Source organism: Chlamydotis macqueenii, chromosome 7, assembly GCF_036417535.1.
Source record: "Chlamydotis macqueenii isolate bChlMac1 chromosome 7, bChlMac1.mat, whole genome shotgun sequence".
Taxonomy (NCBI): domain Eukaryota; kingdom Metazoa; phylum Chordata; class Aves; order Otidiformes; family Otididae; genus Chlamydotis; species Chlamydotis macqueenii.
In genome coordinates this window covers 16,143,571-16,162,420 of record NC_141562.1, presented here as the reverse complement: position 1 = coordinate 16,162,420, position 18,850 = coordinate 16,143,571, and the positions used below count along the sequence as shown (strand labels likewise).

Genomic DNA, 18,850 nt, shown 5'->3' with positions numbered 1-18,850 from the left:
TGGAGGTCCAGGAACACACCTCAGAACTTAAATATTTTAATTTTTTCTTTAATTCCATTGCTAAGATTCTTAGCTCGACTCCATTAAAATGTCATTGCGACCTCTCCTGGTAAAATTGTCTCCCTACCTTCTCTCGCATTACAGCTTCTTAAAGTGTTTTGGTCTTAGCAACTTTGAAGTCCTGGGGGCATTTCACCAGAAGCTATTCCTCCCTCTTCCACCTGAAACGCCTTTCCGAGGGCTCCTGCGCGGACTCTCCTCATCCAGCTCCTCACGGGAAGTGATTTCACGTGGCTCTTTGTCTGTCTGATGCCTTGCATTAAAGAGAAGCTATGCAAGCCATTAAAACCAACGCATGTTCCGGCAGAAAAGTCAAGAGCTGACAGAGCACGGAAGTGTCTAGGATGTGACGAGCTAACAGTACAGTTATACGGAAACTGAAATAGCTAATAAAAGCTCTGCAAACAGAAATACTTAAATTGGTCTGGCTACGCACAGCTCAAATTTGTGAAAAACATGTACGAGTTTCTAACGAGGGTAGCAAACCAGGAAGTAAAGGAACAAGAAAGGAAAAAGTAAACATGATGGCAGCTCTTTTAATCCCTTCACCAACGCATTTAGTCTCTCTTGGCCTGCCGTCCTCGCTCAACAAAAGAAGGTCCTTTTAGAACCTTCTAGTTATTTTAGAGCAATAATTGATCAACTTCTCAAATGTTCACTCTCCAGTATGTGCAACTAACCATCCAAACAGTCTGACAGACAGTGATTCTTTTTTCAGGAAGACAACATTTTCTTCTTAATGAGATGTATTTTTCAAGCAGTTTATCTTCAAAGTGTCCTGAAAAGCATCGTCTATTCCTTACTGTACTTAATATCCTCACCTTCTGTCTCAGTTCTCAAATTGGTTCAAAACATCCTGACCTTTTCACGGTATTTATCTCTAAAGCAGATGACAGGGGAGTTTGGACACCGTTACAGTGAACCCCTGTCACAACCTATTATCTTTTAATCCACATGTCAAATTTTGTTCCCGTGAACCCTCTGTCATCAGGCATAACATGTCGGTGTTACTCCACCAATCTTCCTAAATTAAAGCTAAGGACACGAAGACATGAAAATTTCTGTCAGGATTCTACTTCTATTCCGTATTCACATTCCCAGAGTGACTTAGTTCTGCGTTTCATTAAACCGCAGCACGGCGTTGAAAGCTCTGCTCCTCATCTTCACGAGGCACAGCAACGGAGATTCCCTGCCAGGACTTGGACCCTGCGCTTATGTCTTCCGGTATAACTGGGTAACATGCAGCTAGATCCAGTTCACTGTAATTGTTCATTGAAAAAAAAAAAAAAAAAAATCTATGGAAATTACAGTCTCCTTTTCATTTAGTAAAAAGAATTAGAGGATTTTAATAAAATGCAATGTAGCACTACTGAAACAAGGAGTATTGGAAGAAAAGGGTGATCTTTCTACACCGTGACCATGTGCTAACTCACTCACTACTTTTTCAATGGCAAACTGTGCTTCAGTATCTGCTGTAGAAATAATTTAGTTTCCTAATTTTTGTAACTGCACTCTAAGGTGTATTTTCTTATTTTTTTTATTATGAAATAGTAAGTATCAGAACACCACCATAAAACATTGATTCCAAAAGAAAAATCACACATTTTCCTCAAGCCAAGCTGCCACTGACACGTGAGACAAGTTAAAAACACACGTTGGAACCTACGCATCATTCTTCTAGCTTCAGCTTGAGGAAAACATTGATGATTTTTTTTTCCCCCACCTCAGAAATGCTGCACCAAAAATGTCATCCGTGATATTTGACTCTTCTTCATGTCTTTCGTTCATAAAATGTAAAGGCAAATTCCATTATGGGAAAGGCAGGAGAAGCAGTGGTGAGACTTGGATCTCCTGGGAGAAGGGTTACCGAAATGGATGCTCGCAATCTACCATCATTAAACAAAATGCTTTTGAGGGACCAAACTAAAACCCTGTGCACTCCTGTTAGAAGGGGGAAATGACCCCCTACCTGAGCACTACTTGAAGTGGCAGTGAGCTCTGACAGGAAGGAAAAAAGAAAGCTTTAGTAAACAGAAGCTTAAAGAAACACAGCTCAGGAGCCTGATGGAAAACCAACTGCATCCAAGGCAGAAGGTTATATCCTTCTATATTGTAGAAGGATATATCCGCGGTCAGCACATGGTTTCATCTTGACTCCTTGAATAATGCCATTTTACTTACAGGAAACAAGTTATGACTTCTCAGATTACTTCTCAAAGCAACATGTCAGAGACAAATAAGTAAATCACTAAGAAAATAGCTTTGGAAACCTCCCTGTTGCCTACAACTAAAAAACACTCCCTTCCCCTCCAAATCCTGGTGCACATGGTTCGCGTTTTTTTTCCCCCTGTCCTGCTCTTGGTTTGAACAAAGGACATTCTCAGCTGCTGTCCTCATTTCTGAAGAAAACTTATCATTCCTAATTTTTAAAGCCATGTATAGATTAACCTGTGGAACAACTCATTTCTCTTGGTGCTTGCATTTTTCTCTCACGCATTGTAATGAAGGATGACAGAGTCAGTAGGATACTCATGATAAGAAAAGCACAGTTGCTTCTACGAGGCTTTAGATCTTCACAATATTGTGGATGCTGCCCTGTGCCAAATGGCAGCTTTTTGAAGGAGGCATCAAATTAGAGAGATTTCAAATGTTACCCACACTCTCAATGCCTCTGTGCAGGACTCCCCATTTCCTATTTCACAATGAGAACAGCGGTAAACCAGAGACCTGGGAAAAGCCTCTTGGAAAAACACCTCCAACTGACTCCTGATACGCTTCCGTAATTTTGTTTTGTGAAATCCTACGATACATAGCCACGTGCCTGGACAAGATCTGCCTACGGTGGTGGAGGATTAAATGAAGTGGAAAACATTACATCGAATCTTCTACTGAGCGAGCGAGAGGTCCTCATGTCACAAAATCTCACTTTTTAACCAGAACACATTTTCACAGTAGAGTGTTGCTGCTAGTAGAGAAATAAAATGCCATACCACGTTTACACCAAGCCATATCCTCAAATTTGCAACTTCATATATTTCCGCGTAAACTGGAACCAAACCTCAGATTACCAAACAACTGGACACGTATTTTCCAACAGGTTGGGGACCTATAATGCAACACTAACAGAAGCTAAAACTTTCCAGTATTTTCCTTTTTCTGCTATGAAACGGCTGAACACCTGCTTAATGTGCCCGCAGGCAATAATTAGGAACCAATGCCGCCGCTTTCGGCTAACATTTCATTTCCCGCTACAGCAGCGCGTTGCTATTAGCAGTGACCTTCTAAGTTGCAGAGGATGTGATATTTATTAATTAACAAAACAAGAAAAAGATCCCAAGTTCCTCTAAACTTTTACTTTATTAAAATGAGAACGTACTCATGAAGAGGACAGGCTTGCTAAAAAAAAAAAAAAAAATCTCTTTATATTCATCTGAGGTTCACTTCACATCTGGTCTTCACTGTTCCATAGCACTACTAATTATGATCTGTTAATTAAGAAATGAAAGTGCTGCCATTACCTCTTTGGAAGAAATGGAAACTTCTGGATCAATTACTCGCTCTGGAGTTCAATCAAGAGGTGATCTGGGAGGAGCCGTCAGGACAAGAGGAGTAATAGCTTGGGAAAGGAGCGCTCAGAGCAGCCGAGTTGATTTTCCCAAGCAAGTGATTTATTGCCAGAGACGCGGCCGTGTCGCCAGCACAAAGCGGAGGAAGATCAAAGTCAGCGTTAAAAACCTTAATAAACTGAGTGAAGGGGCACAGCCTGTGCTGGGCAGCGATGCAGAAAGTCTCACATGCTGTGTACCAGCACCGCCTTGTTTATCACCTTGCTGTGCCCAGCACCTCCCGGATGTCACTTCGGTTGGAGAGAGGCCACGGAAGTGGCAGCTCAGGCTGGTCCATGCACCGCTGACAACGGCCCCGCGCATCAGCGTCGGTGCTTGCGCCTCCCTCTGCTGTCAGTGCTTTGGAGAACCAGCAAAACCCGCCCAACTGCTGACCACCCCGCGGGGAGACGCAGCGAGAAGAGTGTCGGCAGCAGCGTCCTCCCCGGGCAGCAAAAGGCCAAGTAGGCCCAGAGGTGGCCCAGCCATCTACAATTACATTTCTGCATGTCACGGGCTTCTGATTCTTTTTGATTTTTGCCTCTTCACACTTCGTGTTTTTGTGGAACAAGCAAACAATGCTTGGGTTGCAAAACACGTTATTTAGCAGGCACTGCTGCTGTCAGCGCTCTCAAAGTCATATTTAACATCCACGACAAGGACAGGCAAGGACCCAAGTAGAGCAGAATCCACACTGCTAATGGAGCTGAGCTCTGTGGCTTCAGAAGGAAGATCCAGGCTCGGATCACCGGGATGGCCTGTGGTACCAGCTGCAGTGCGGTGGAGGCAGTGAGGCTCACATCTAAGGACACACTGGAGAGAGATCTGTGGGAGCTGCAGCGTATCAATGTCCCCAGAAGATGCAAGGAGCGCAAGGCATGGATCATCTGGCCCTTATTAACTGCGCTAACGGTCTACACGCCCATGGAGTGGCATCTGCACAAGCTGATGGGCCAGCTCATGCAGACCTGCTGGCTGACACTGCTCTGCTTCTAACAGAGTGGGAGCGTGCGAAGGTTGAACATCCTAAAGCACGCCGGGACCCCCAGGCTGTTGGGATGCTCGGCCTTGACTTGCCAGTTCCGTGCAGAAGAGCTGTGCAGCAGATACCTCTCCAATGTATTTTGGCAGTCATCTGTCTCAGTCATTAGGGAGGAACGATATTTCGTCACTCACTTGTCATAAAGCAAAAGCTCCATGTTGTATTTTTTGGTTCTCAGAGCTCTTAGCTTCCCTTTGCTGTTTCATATGTGTAGTGCAGCAGCATTCAGAAATCTCCTGTATAGTTTACAATCCAAATAAAGAAGGTGGTGGGAAAAACAGACTAATTAACTTGCCCCAAGTCATGCAACTATGCAGGAGGACAGCCAGCAAATAAAATGCAAATCTCTGACCCTCATCTACTTGACTGCTGCCTCCTGTGGAAGCCACTTTAAGACATGGATAGTAATTAATCAAAGCCTTCCTTGGTACGAACAGGACTCGGAGCAGCGACCCTCATGCGCTGGGGTCTGACAGACAAAACAGGTCGAGGCAGAGTCGCACTTTCATCTCCCGATCCGCCTAACGTGGCGATGCCTTTTTGATCATGCCATCCGGTCCCCTCTCTCCCTCTTTTTGTGTTTATTTCTGATTTGTAATACACGCTGCAACTGTGCAGGCAGCTTTTTTTTCTGTAAAACTGTTCAACTGTGACCTTTTTCTAAATGCACAGAAGTGAAGTTCGTAAAGCAGCTGGAAAAAAACCCACTGGAATCCACCCGATTATGATAATTACGCAAGCAAAGATCAAGACTAAGCCACTCTAAAGCCACTAATTCTCAATCCTTCAGGAATTCTACGATCCACATCCAACAGTGTGTCATTCTGCAAGCAGTACCATTACTGTGTTCTGACATTCACCCTAAAGATGTGTCAACTGAAAAATACGGTTATACGAAACCTGCCAGTTTCAGCTTGCATCGCTGTCAAGAAACCAAACGCGGAGTGCAGTTTGCAGAGTGTGACAATCCCGGAAAACTGTAAGAATCCAAACTAGCCCTGCTCCAAAATGTTTCAGAGAGTCTCAGAGTTGAATCACAAAGCTATGGGGATGTTTTCATTTCTGACATTGAAAAAAAATAGTCCCAAAAGATTTTAAGAGTTTTTTCAGCGACTGTGTGCAAAGAGTTTACCAAGAACAGAGTAGTGCCATTTCTTTGGAAAGAGAAAGTAGGCTATTCAGCTAATCCTGAGGAGTTTGCAAGGAGGAGAAGATAATGCGGCTTATTCACTTGTCATCTAAGGGTATTAGGGGATATGAGCCACTTTTTACTTTACGCTTTCTTTGCTGTAGTGAAATAAAGTTCCCATCTCCTGGGATGAAACCGGGGCTCGAGGTGGCCTCAGGAAGTAGGAGCTCAGTTAATTTTTCAGAAAACCATGCAAACTCTGCCCGTGCTCCTGAACCTTCAAGTCTCTTCTCATAACCCTGCAAACAACGCCTGTGTTGGCGTGCAGTATCTTGGAAAGGTCTCATAATTGTATTTTCAGGTCTTTCTGTTAAACATAGCGACACATGTTTTTTCCTCACAGCTACACAAGCAGGACCTGTTCAATTTTTTCTTTAAAACAGTAACACAGAAGTTCAAGTCTATTACAGAATGGCTTTAAATATTATTCAGAAACTGCACGCATTCACATGCTATCTGAAATTACAGAAGCAAATGGAAACATTTTTATTTAAAGGTCTACCTTTGGCTACATTATCTAACCTACATGCCATGCCTTTAAAGATATCCAATCAAATATAGGGAGCAGCAGGAATAATCTCTCTCAAGAAAATTCCTTCAGCAAAGGGTTACCATTGGCACTATCATTAAATGCAAAGTTGGTAATTTTGCAGTATTCTTTCAGATTGCATACTTCTGTTTCAATGTTAAACACAAAATTAGTATTTTGTCATATTTAATTTTTTAAGGTACCCTTTCAAAATGCTACTAGCCTAATCATGAGGAAAACCAGAATGGACATCATGAATTTTTGTCTAAAACCCTTAAAACAGCTGAGCAATGAGTCCTCTCATTAGTGTCTGCTGAAGCCAATAATGCTCCATCCAATTTCTGACCTCCTGCAGTACTTAGTTTTGAAAATATACGTACAAACCGTGTTAGATTCTGATACTGATTATGCCGCTATATTTGAAGAAGATGATTTCCAACAAACCTCTCCTCTCTCTCATTGTCACCTACAGCCCACATCTTTCCAGTTGGAGACAACCTGCTGAGATGGTGAAATTGCACCACTCTCTGATACAATTGGGGAATGGTTGGCTGCCAAATAAGCTGTGGCTAAGAGAAAGAAGCAACTCTGAAGTACTTCGCCATCCTCACTTTGTCAAACGGGAGTGCTGCAAGAGAAGTCCTGCATGTAATGTCACACAGTTGTGATTCTGGTGGACCTAAGTGCTGACCACTTTGTCCTCGTCGCAGCATCCAATTCCATTTCCTAAATAAGAGTTAACATCAATAAATATGTTATTAGCTGTAAGTACACAAAGTTTTGGTGCACTGGTTCAAAGCTTATTTTTGTGTCTTATTTCCTTTCGTGAATCAAAGTGAACAGCAGAACGTACAAAGCTTGAGCAGGGGAAGCCCTTCCACAGAATAAACAGGAACTTATTTAAACTTAAAAAGCAACTGTTGTAATGTGAAAGAATAAATAGTTTACCTGTATTCATCCTGGGTAAAGCGTGGAATTACCGAAGGCTGCAGTACAGCAATTTCTACGGTGGTGGTGTTGAACTTCACGGGATCCCCATCATCGTACGCAATGACCACTAGCTATAAATAATACAGAAAATCACTCCCTTAGCAGAGGCAAGAACATTTTTTTATGTTGACTTACAACAACACTTCTTGTATTTTCAGGGTCTAACAAGTCTGATGAGATTTTCTTTCACCGCAAATCATGTTGTGTAAGAACAAAACAAAGACAAAAAAGGTGACAGCCATCCACAAGTTGAACTATCTGCTAGAAAATGCACAGAAACACAGAAAACTGGAATTCAAATACAACAGACTTCTACAAATACCTCTCCAAAGCATATTGCCAGCCTCAAGTATATTTTTCAGGGGATTCTCTTCATATCTAACCACAAACTGTCCTTAGTCAGAATTCCAGAATAAATTTGAACAACTTTAATGGTATATAATTCAGTTCTACATTTACACATTTTTTTAAACTGAAAAATCACCTATAACTCCCAGCAAAACAAAGAGAAGAAGTGTGAGGTAAGAATTCTGTGTTGCTGTCTAAAACTGAAGTCTAACAAAAAAAATACACATACCTCCCCCTTCAAAAAATCCTCCTAAGACAAAAGATCCTCTGTATCTTGAACATGGACAAGACCAGAAGACCTTCTCCAAAGGCAATCTATCATAAATCTTTTGCTTATCTGATCTCTACTCATCTCTATTTATTTAATCTGTGCTTGTCTGCTGGGAAAAATAGGTATCGCTGTTTTCAGCTTTCAGATGAAGGTAAGCTATCTGCTAGCAAAAGGATGAGCAGCCAGCTCACTAAGGATGGAGTACTGGAGAGTTTTCCAGTTTCCTCTCTCTCTCTCCATTTATCCTTATTTCAGGAGGTCACTAGATGGAGCAGGTCAGCACCTCATTCTAGCAAAGGGTTTTCAATTCATTTCTGTCCAAGCTATTCTCAGAATAGGTTGGTGAAGAGATAGCTTAAAAAAAAAAAAAAAAAAAAAAAAAAAAAAAAAAAAAAAGGTGGTATTTCTTCAGCCAGTGCATTAGGGAACTCACCAGTGCAAAATATCACAAGTGCACAAAGTAGGAGTATGCCAAAAATTGACTGGAAAATGTCACAGAAGATTCAGTGGCGTATACAAGCCCAGTGGTCTAGATGTAAACACCAACTCAAAATCCTCACATCAATGATTTATGTAGTCTTTGCTGTGCTTCTTCCCTAAACATTTTTATCTTCTGAGAAGTAATGCTGTGCTAAAATTTACCACCGGCCTGCCCTAATTCAGGGCGGTCTTCATAAAGAAACGTAGCTTCATGTCCACTTCCATGTCACCTGTGTGTTATGTATCACCGCTTCAGAAAACACTCGCGCCAAATAACTACTGAGAAGTGAAAATAAACAGCACAACAACAGAAAAGGTATATTCTGGTGATGTTAACCAAGAGATAATTCTCTCCCTCTTTGAGTTTTACTGTATTAGTTAAAAACTGAAAGGGACTCACATTAGCACTGGCCTAAGTTCCTAAAACAGCAACAGCATTTCAGCGCTACTCAAGCTCACGCTAGTGCTTGATGGGACACTCAGAGCTGGAAACCAGTGGACAGCTTTATTCCTTATAACAGAAAGGTGTGCAAACATGCTTCTCTTTAATCCTCATTTCAAAAATAAATAACTGAAAAAAGAAACTGAAAATATACAGGGATAGAAGTTCATACCTTAAACACTGTACTTGGCTCTTCATTGAGGTTTACTCGCGTCACTACACGTCCCGAGCTTTCCTCCACGTCAAAAATGCTGGCGCTGTAAGGAAACTGGACAACATCCACTTTGTATCGGACTCGACTTGCTGGCGTGCCCTGTAAGGCAGAACCAGAGCAACTTGCATATTTTGGTACGTTTACACATCTCATTAAGTTAGCAAAGGATTAAAACGCAACCTGGGTAAACAGACCACCACAAACAAAACTTGCTGTTTGTCTTCCTCATAACTGGGGCTGTTACTGACCGTCCTCCCTGCCTCCAGTGCCATCTGAGAGGCCCAGTAAGAAAAACGAGCAGAGGCTTGGAAAGAACAGAGCTGAAAAACTCCTCTGACTAGATACAGACAGAAGAGTGGTCTGTTCTATAACTACTGAAATTTTTAAACAACAGAAGATGGGCATGGCTTAAGGTTGCTTTACACACCTTTCAAAAATAACATTATTAAAAACTCCTTTAAAGTTCAATAAACTTCTAAATACGCTAAAAACTCCAACACTTATTCAGCTTGTCCTGGAAGTTACAGAGTCTTCTTGCTGAATTTTGGAGGATGTGTGTGCCGTTGTCTTCTGAACAGTTAATCTACAGTTCTGCATACAGGAAAATACATTTGCCATATCAGTGGTAACAAAAAAATGTATTTCTGCAGACGGATTTTAAGTAGCCCCGAAACAAACCCTCCCGCTGTTCAAACCCTGTTTCAGTGACAAGGAAGAAGCACAGCCAGGCAGCCAGCCCATGCATGCATCACAAATTGTCTCATGTGTATGCTCCCAAAAATAACTAATTGAAAGGGGAATCTGAAGAGGCATTGCTAGAGGGTACAACAGATTAATTCTTCAGATCAGTAACTCAGCATTTTCTAACAGAAGGCTATTTACCTGGTTTGACTGTTTTAACACTAATAGCCTAAATAAATAACATCTCTTGGGAAGAATGCAGCTTGTATGGGTATGCAGACACTTGGGACAGCTCACAAAACTCAGACCAGGTTATTTGCTAATTACATTTGTGAGTAGATTCAGAGAAACACTTCGAAACTCAGGTCCTGTCTTTGGCATTATTTCAGCTTCTTAATGCCTCTGAGCCTAGGCCTCGGATTAGGTTTTGCCCTTTACATTGTATTGGAACAGATAAAACAGAGCCCACAGTTTCATTAAGAGCTAATTGGTAATTTTCATCTGTATTCAATAATGTGGTAAATAAAGCAGCTTTGTTGCTATTGAGAATATATTCAGTGTACTATGTCAGCTACTAACCGCAAGGAAACAGGAACTTAACTTTCGTGAACAGCCACAGAAACAGCTGCCAAAGCGGGTTCAGCTCACTAAAACGTATCAACATTTACTGATACAACAAAAGAGCACGGAAATGCGCAGTCAAAATACATAGTTTGAACTTCAATGGGAGCAAAGCGACCCTTCAGCGAAGAATATTTCTGTGAATTAAAAATTATAGGTAGCTTGTAAGAATTTAATGGATGGCGCCAATTTTACAGCTGTTAAAAGAACAAGAATACCCAAGTCTGATAATAAAAGTAAGAGGGAGGACAAGGCAGCCAGGTCACCTCAGCCTTCCTCCTCGTAAAACACCTTGCACGTAAAGAGAAGGGAGCCAGGGCTGGACGCACTCACAGAGTTTCTGGGGAGACCCGTACAGCTGCTCCTCCGGATGATTTTAACTGCGACAGCGACAGGGCTGCTGTCTCTCTGAGCTCTCCAGGGAAACCCAGCCCAGGAAGGGCGTACCATGCAGCACACCGTCCCAGCGCCGCTGGCAGGTCACCGGCAGCGCCTTTAAACATTCCAAACTGGGGCTGCCAGATGTGTTCTGGTGTTTAGTGAAGACCATGTTAATAGCTAAAAGTACTTTACGGGACCACGCACACTGAGGAGTGCAAATCCTTGAAAAGATGAGAAATTCCAGAGGTCGTAGCATAACAGAGGTGATTATGCTGATGATACAACTTTCCCCCGGCATTCTCCGATTCAGTCATTTTTCTTCAACATTATAATGAAGAGGAAATTACCTGCTGAAATCCACTCCACTTGGTTTCAGAGTAATGGCCCTCACATTTGCTTGGAAGACTAAAAGCTATCATCATCATTAAACCTGCACACGCTAGCTAATTTGTTATTAAATAAACAAAAATCTCATCAGGTGATTGTTCCTGACGTGACCATCAAGCACACTTTTCTCCTGTCGTTTCTGAAAATAACAAAACAGGGATTTATTTTTTATTTACGGTATTTTGGCACCAAAGTAATTAGAAAAATTTCCAGAGATATTTCCCAGGGAAATCTATTCAGAAGCAAGTTTTAATTATCTCAAATATTAATCATCTTTCGCCTCTTATAAATTAATTTAGATGCTTTCCTATGTCTACAGCAAAACTCAAATATAGCAGATAATATTCTGAAATAAACCACAGAGCGAGGATTGCACTTGGCAGGAACCACGTTCATTCTCTCAAACCAAAGTTTTCCTGAGAGTTCAAGACTAATACGCAACTTAGATCCAGCTTCACTTATTTCTTGTATTGCTGCACAATTCCTTAGGTTTCCATGAGCTCTGGGGAAATGACATTCCCCTGTGACACAGCGAGCAGGGCTGAAATGTCCCCAACATCTCCGTTTGGTAACCAGGCTGCACAGGAAGGCCCCCGGCAAAGTCCCTTTGTACTCAATGCCACTTTCCGACTCAAGTCAGAAAACTTCTGAGGGTATTATGGATAAAATGTGAAACCGGTAAGGAGTTTAACTAATTATCTCCATCTGTGGATTTCAAGGCAAATCCGAACAACTTGCATCGTGAAGGAATTCCCTAAGGCAACTTTTGCAAAGTTAATTCTATGAAAAAACTTGGAAAGTGATGCTAAAAAGAAAATTTGCAGGTGGCTGCACATGTTCTTTGTAACACGCTGAAAGTAAAGCAACCAATGAAGACGGGGCAGGCCACAGAGCAGATGAATGATTTTGGTGAGTCTTACACCAGCTACGGGTTCTAAGCGGTGCACTCATGTATATTCACCCTAAACTCATTAGTACAAACTCTAAAATTTGAAGGATTTCATTCTATAGTACCTAACTCAACAAGAGGGCCTGAAATTCTGAATGACTAAATCTGGAAATTCTGAATTGTTAAGTGTAACAAGAGGAACACCAAAAGAGCATGAACTTTTAAAGCCATGAGACAAAATTACTTTAAGAACTCACTGAATTTGCAGCATGTTTCCCAAGCACAAATCTCCAGCAGACACTACGAAATCCAACACTAATAGTTTTCAAAAGATCAAGCCCTGGACTGCCTGAAAACGGTTTCATCTCCAATTAAATATCTGCGAAATCGCTAATTAAATATCTGTTAGCATCTTACTTTTAGTGGGTGCCTGTAAAACAGTAAGGACAATTACTCTCAATTTGACAAAAGGGCTCAATTGAACAAAAACCTTACAAGGTGTTATGAGAGTGGATAAACCATTAAATTGCATGTTCTGGAGCTCTGGAAGCTGGCTGACCGTTAAAATTAAGTGTTCTGCATCTGTTTCTATTGACATTTCAAATAAACAAAATCAGAATTGCCCACAGAAGAAATATTCCAGAAAGAAATAAACCATACAAAAGGACTGACATGGGAAAAGCAAACACCTCAAGTTTACATCAATCCTGGGAATAATCACCTTCTGACAAACAAAGCAAACAAACAGCTCATGTTGCTCTCCTTTCAAAATATTTGGAGGGCTAAGAGCTTTGAGAAGATAGTCATAACCATCTGGCATCTTTCATAACCAGGCCACTTCAATAAAGTGTAAACTGTTCACAACGAAGAAAGCTCTTCTTCTGCACATCAAGGATGATTTAGATGTCCTTGAATAACTGAGGTGTGCATACAGGCATCTGTACAGACCTGCTGAACGTAATCACAGGTACCCCTTGGCCAAGCACAAAAGCAACCACCGTTCAAATCCCTTCCCACGCAACTGCCTCATTTCAAATATGGCTTTGTGAACTTTGGTACATAACAGGAAATAATCCAGGTTTAAAACTCTCTCGTCACCAAAACCTTCCCAGTCTTGAGACTGATCAAGTTTGACCTCTGAAGCTTCAAGGCAAACCATTGCTCTGGCTTTCCATTTGGTCTGACCATTCCACAGAGCCTCAAGAGCCCTTCTGCTCTCCTTTCTCTTGCTCCTGAAGTGACTGTCCCATGGCTGTGACCACAGCTGCTGGCTGCAGAAACGGTGACTCACCCACGTGGCCCAAGCGGTGTCTAGACACTGCTTCCGTGTGTTTTCACTTGCCTCTCCTGAAGCATTTTAAGAAGCTCTGCTTTTGGGCAGGCCGCTTGTCATTCTTTGAGACCTAAGCTCTCAAACCGAGCACTGAGAGGGGAAACATTACAAACAGTCCTGAGGAGTCTTTCAGCATCTGACTGACATCAACTTCAGGGATTTATGCATCTGAACCAATCCTGAGAGAGGCTTCAGACTTCTTCAGCTACAAAGGATCATGTATTTGCTCAAACAACAGATGGCTATAGATGTTCTTCCAGGAAACAGAATAAGGAGTTTAATAATGGGGAGAAAATTGGGTTTCTCATTTAGTTTTATTGTATTTCTGACTGGGATTACTCGGACACCCATTTACCCTGTGTACACAGCAAGTCAGACCCATTTGGTACTTTCTGGAGGAACTGCAGCAACACAAACCCAGCAAAGGCCGTTTGAGTGACCCTGCACACTTGGGAAGTCCGAGCACGTTCTGGAGGCACAGCTCCGCTGTGCAGGGCTCCAGACTCGCCCTTAACACGATATGCTTGACCATGACATCCCACAGCCTGAACTAATCCACTCTTGGATACTAAGAAACCCCAGACAAACAGCCAGAGTCCTTAAGCTCCAGCCGGGCAACACTTCTGGAAAGAAAACTGAAGATGATATGCGAGGGAAACGCTCGACAAGCAACTGTGTCTGATCTTTCCCACTTACACAGTGCAGCCTCCCAACACAGCGGCTGCGATGCCTCACCAGTCTGCTTCTTCACAACTACCCCCCACGCAAACAGCACAACTTCACTCAACCGCTCTCAGAGCTACCTCCCGCCCTCCTTTCAGATCTCCACACAACAAAACATCGCGACTACACGAGCACTCAACGCCTTCAAGGGATTATTCCAACGCTAAACAGAAAGCGTGTGCAACTCTCTCAACAACCTCAATTGCAACGTTTGTAAAACTGAAGATTTGGATTTTACTACAGTATACCGTATTTCAAAAGAACTGAAGCTGTGCTCAAGCTTTTCCTCGGCAGCCGTACAACCAAGGACAATACCATCATTCCCTCCAGCTCCCTTGCCCTGCTTTCGTTGCTTTCTGCTTAGTATGTTCCTACCCTTTACCTGTAGTGTGTCTGGAATGAGATGTAAGCCCTTCTGGGAAAGACAGAATGAGGATGTAGTAAGTAAACTGCAAAGTCAGATACCATATAACTATTTTTAAAATGCAGAAAAATATACTGTGGATTGCTCCAGTAAACCAAAGGACAAAATGTTGATTTCTGATATTCCATGAAGCATACGTAAATCAAAATTTACCAGATTTCAAGAACAGAATGGTATTTCAAATTAGAGTGTTTTTAGCAAATGTGAAATTAACTTCTGAAACATAATTTATATTTGCAAAAAAAAAAAAAAAAAAAAACCCAGCAGAAAAGTTAATTCAAATTAGAAAAGAAAGAAAAGGAAAGGAGAAACTGGTAAGAACTTAAATTGACATTTGCTCAAGACAGCCCTTCAAATCCTGCTCTGGCCTTTTGTGAAAAGCACTGATTTCTATGTTTTAATTGACATTTCAGTAAGGACCTGAAGGAATAACTATCAGAGACCTCTTATGCCTTCAGGCCACGATTTTTTTTGACCATGTTGAAATCCACAAGTCAAACCAGAAACAAAGAAATACCTACTTGGGAGCATTTCAATCTAGCGTAGATAATTTCTGGTTTAAATTACTGTTAATAGTAACCAGAAATCCATGGATGTTTTCAACCAAATAATCCTATTATTGACAGTTGCATTCTAATGATGGCTTAATGTTTCAGCCATCAAGTTTCTACAGTTAAATTAAGAAAATTACACATCTTCATCCTGACTCAGCCATTCATTCGGTCACACAAATACATGTAAGCTACATTGAGTTGCAAATAATTTACTGCATGGAGATCTGACGGGGGGAGTTTTTTAGAGAAAAACCACAAGATAACGCTTAATGCACGTCTTCAATAAATTAATCAAACAGTACTTCATTTAAGAGCAAAAGCTCACCCCTACTCCTTGTGGCTGCTTGGTTTTGGAAGCTTATCACAGTCACTCTGGCACTTCCGTATCTATACGCTAGAAGTTTCTAGATCACTTTGGAAACACACTGCTAGTGTAAATCTATGCCACAAGTCTCTTCCAACTTCTCATGTTTCACTTACGTTACTTTTTGTACCCACTGACCATTTAATGCTTGCATTTGTATTTATGACTTGTCCTGTAGAAGTCAAAAGCCACATGATCCTTTCCCAGGAATGGCACTGAACGAGCACTTCCAGAGTGAAAAAGCAACGCAGTAGGTAAAAAGGTTTATTAAGGTTGACTTCAGTGGTAGGAATTTTTTTTGTACCGCTTACATGCCCATCACTGCTGCTGTCACCTTCGCTGTTGAGGGACTATGGGGAACAACAGGGCAACACCACGATACCCTCGTCCAGCAGCTCAAAGGAGGAACAGGCTGAGGATGGTCCACTGACACTGACACCTCCTTCCTAACCCAAACCCGCTCTTTCTGCTGGAAAATTCAAGTCTGCCTTATGTGCAGAGAAATCACATGCAGGTGCCGAGCATTTCCATTTGGATTCTCATACCATCCATATTAATTTGAGAACACAGAGCAAAGCTGGGATTTGAAGACAGCGGGCACTCTCTGAGCTGATTAGGTCTGAAAAGCTTTTATTGCAGAGGATTAAAAAAAATCTAGCTTGACTTTTATTCTGGGTTGAGTTTAATACTGACAGGGGAATACTCTACGTTACTTGGAAAACAACACCACAAAAATTCAAGCTTGGATACTTCAAATTAGTTAGGCTCTTATTAGACCTGCACTGATAGTCAGGCATATTTAAAAGTCACAATTACTTTTGTAATTGATATCTATTTCTTTTCCTGAACTGATAAAATAAATGTATTAGTGCTGCGCAGATAAGACTGCACCAGGTTGAAAGACCCAAACCAAACAACTAGAATATTGATGACGATAACCAAGAATATTGTTTCCCTTAAGGCAAATTTAGACGAAGGTGCTCTTGCAGAACAGAGAACAGGTTGTGCTCTTTCTAAAACAATTTCTGGTGAATTCATATCAAACACTTTGTGACGCCACTTAATGTCAAAGCCAGCTCCAAATAAACACAGATTTGCCAGTAGCGCAAAACATCTAAACAGTTTGCCTCAGTCAGAAAAAGAGGCACAGGCATTTATGCTTGAGAGTTTTATCTGTCTACTTTTTTATTTTAAAAGGAAAAGCTATCAGCCATTAGTTTGAGCTAAAACACCAACCTTCCAAAACTGCTTTAAAAGATTTCCTCCACAGCTGGCTAACTTCTACGGCTGTTGTATTTGCTAAATGCCTAAGGGTAGCTTCATTTTTAAGTCTTCATAAACCCAAAGAAACGCAACAGTTGATTTTGAAGAACATTATCTCACAATTACTGTCATAAGCATTTATGCCTGTTACGATGGTAATAAACAGGATCCCACATTCAGTGATTTTGATTTCTCGCTCATGCATGTGCATCCACTTCTCCATAGAAGCAATCCCTACGTCTTCCAAATACAAAACACTCCATATCATATAAAATAAATCCATAGAAATACACGAGGAAATCACAATAAAGGAATCTGGGAGACATTAGCACTTTAGTCAGGTTTTTATTCTGCCATTCTGACACCACCTAGAGATGGCCATTATCCCCCACCGTACGTAACAACACACAAGCCTGCCCATGTCCAGCTTCTCTATGTATCTGTTCAGGTGACGGTGATAGAAATGTTAGAAAACGAGGGACTTCAGAAGGATCCGGGCTTTTTAAAATGAAAAAGTGAAGTAATTTTGCATTAGGAAATGCTGATTCCACATGATTAAATATATATATATATATGTTCTGAATATATGTTATTCAGTTTCTGAACCATTTTGTTTCCTCCACTATCTCGGTGAGATTTTATTCTTTAAAATTCAGACACATTAAATCCAGGGATTATAAACAGAGCTTATATCAGAATGGGTAAATACTATACCAAGACAAAAACATCTTGCTGCAAGGCAACAGATACTATTAAATAAAAGCTGCACAAAAACCAATTTAGAAGTCATTCTCTAGCACCAATGAATAATTATTTTTTTTCCTTTATCCTTACTAACCCATTTATGTCAAAATATCCACAGAACAGAAATTCATCTTCTCGCCCCATTTCACTGATCCTTACCATCTTTTTCTGCAGACTTTTCGCAATGGTCAGTGTGACAAACCTGCTAGGAACAAACACACACTTGTGCAAGGGGCAGAGAGAGGGCCATAAGACTGTGACTAATGAACTTCATACTTTAGATTTGCACTGTGTCAATTAAAAAAAAAAATAAAATAAAAATCACAGTTTCAGAAGTCACGCACAGCCAGTTTTCCCCACTGGCAAATCACTCTGAAGTGACTCCACTCGTGCTAGGGGCAGAGTGTTTCCTCTTGAATTATTTACTGCTAACTGCTGAGGCGGAGAGCTCTTGAAGGAAAACGGTGTTGCCTACCTCCATGCTTCCCAAGTCATTCCAGAGAATCTTCTCCGGCTCAGCAGCATCTGTTGAACTCCCTGAAATGCTGAGTGCGATTCAGACCCATTTATGTGAAGGCAAGATTTACGAACATGGCGATGGTACTCCAGTAGCACAGTGTTTTATTCCGGAAGAAACGCTAGCAAAACAAGCTGATACCTCTGTGCAATACAGAGAGCAAGCGTAACCCTTGCAGGCTTCTAATGCCACCCAGAACCTCTGCCCGCTTGGATCTCAGTTTCCACTCCGCAATCCCCAGATTATTGCGCCTAACATATGGAAGAGTAAGACATCCAGGAAACGTGATAGTAAAAGTCATTCACAGAGTAGAATCAAATAGTCTTAAAATTGTTTTCCAGCAAATAACTATGAGATCTGAGCAGTCGAGCCTACTCTCCTCTGCAAATCTCTGTTTTAAACAGTGGCGTAGTTTAGCCGAGCTCAGGACCAAGCTACGCAGTCTCTTGCTCCCACCACCCTCCACTGGGACTGGGAGGAGAACTGGTAAACAAAAGGTGGCAAAACTTATGGGTTGAGATGAAATTTAAAGAAAATAATAATGTAAGAAAAATAACAGAAAAAACCAAAACAGAGATGGAAAACAAATATAGTACAATACCTCACAGCAGATCCCGATGCCCAGTTTCCTCCCAGATAGCAGGAGCCTCCCCTCAGCACCATCCTCACCGATATCCTGAGCACGGTGTCCCATGGGGTGGAACAGCCCTTGGGCCAATTTGGGTAAACTTACCCCAGCTGTTGGCTAATTAGTAACCTGTCCCAGCTGTGTCCCCAGCCAGGGGTAGCACCAGGTCCA

The 18,850-nt window shown here is 41.6% G+C and overlaps 1 protein-coding gene across 4 annotated transcripts in view; it reads right to left on the bottom strand.

Annotated features, from left to right (window-relative positions):
• The window catches only part of PCDH15 (protocadherin related 15), a 323,439-nt gene that overhangs the window by 71,484 nt on the left and 233,105 nt on the right, over positions 1–18,850 (bottom strand). For all 4 annotated transcript variants that reach the window (XM_086752822.1, XM_086752821.1, XM_086752820.1 and 1 more), the window contains 2 exons: positions 9,129–9,269; positions 7,374–7,486 (listed from right to left, as the gene is read on the bottom strand). In XM_086752822.1, the coding sequence (XP_086608948.1) occupies positions 7,374–7,486; positions 9,129–9,269 (254 nt within the window). The remainder of the gene's footprint in view (positions 1–7,373; positions 7,487–9,128; positions 9,270–18,850) is intronic.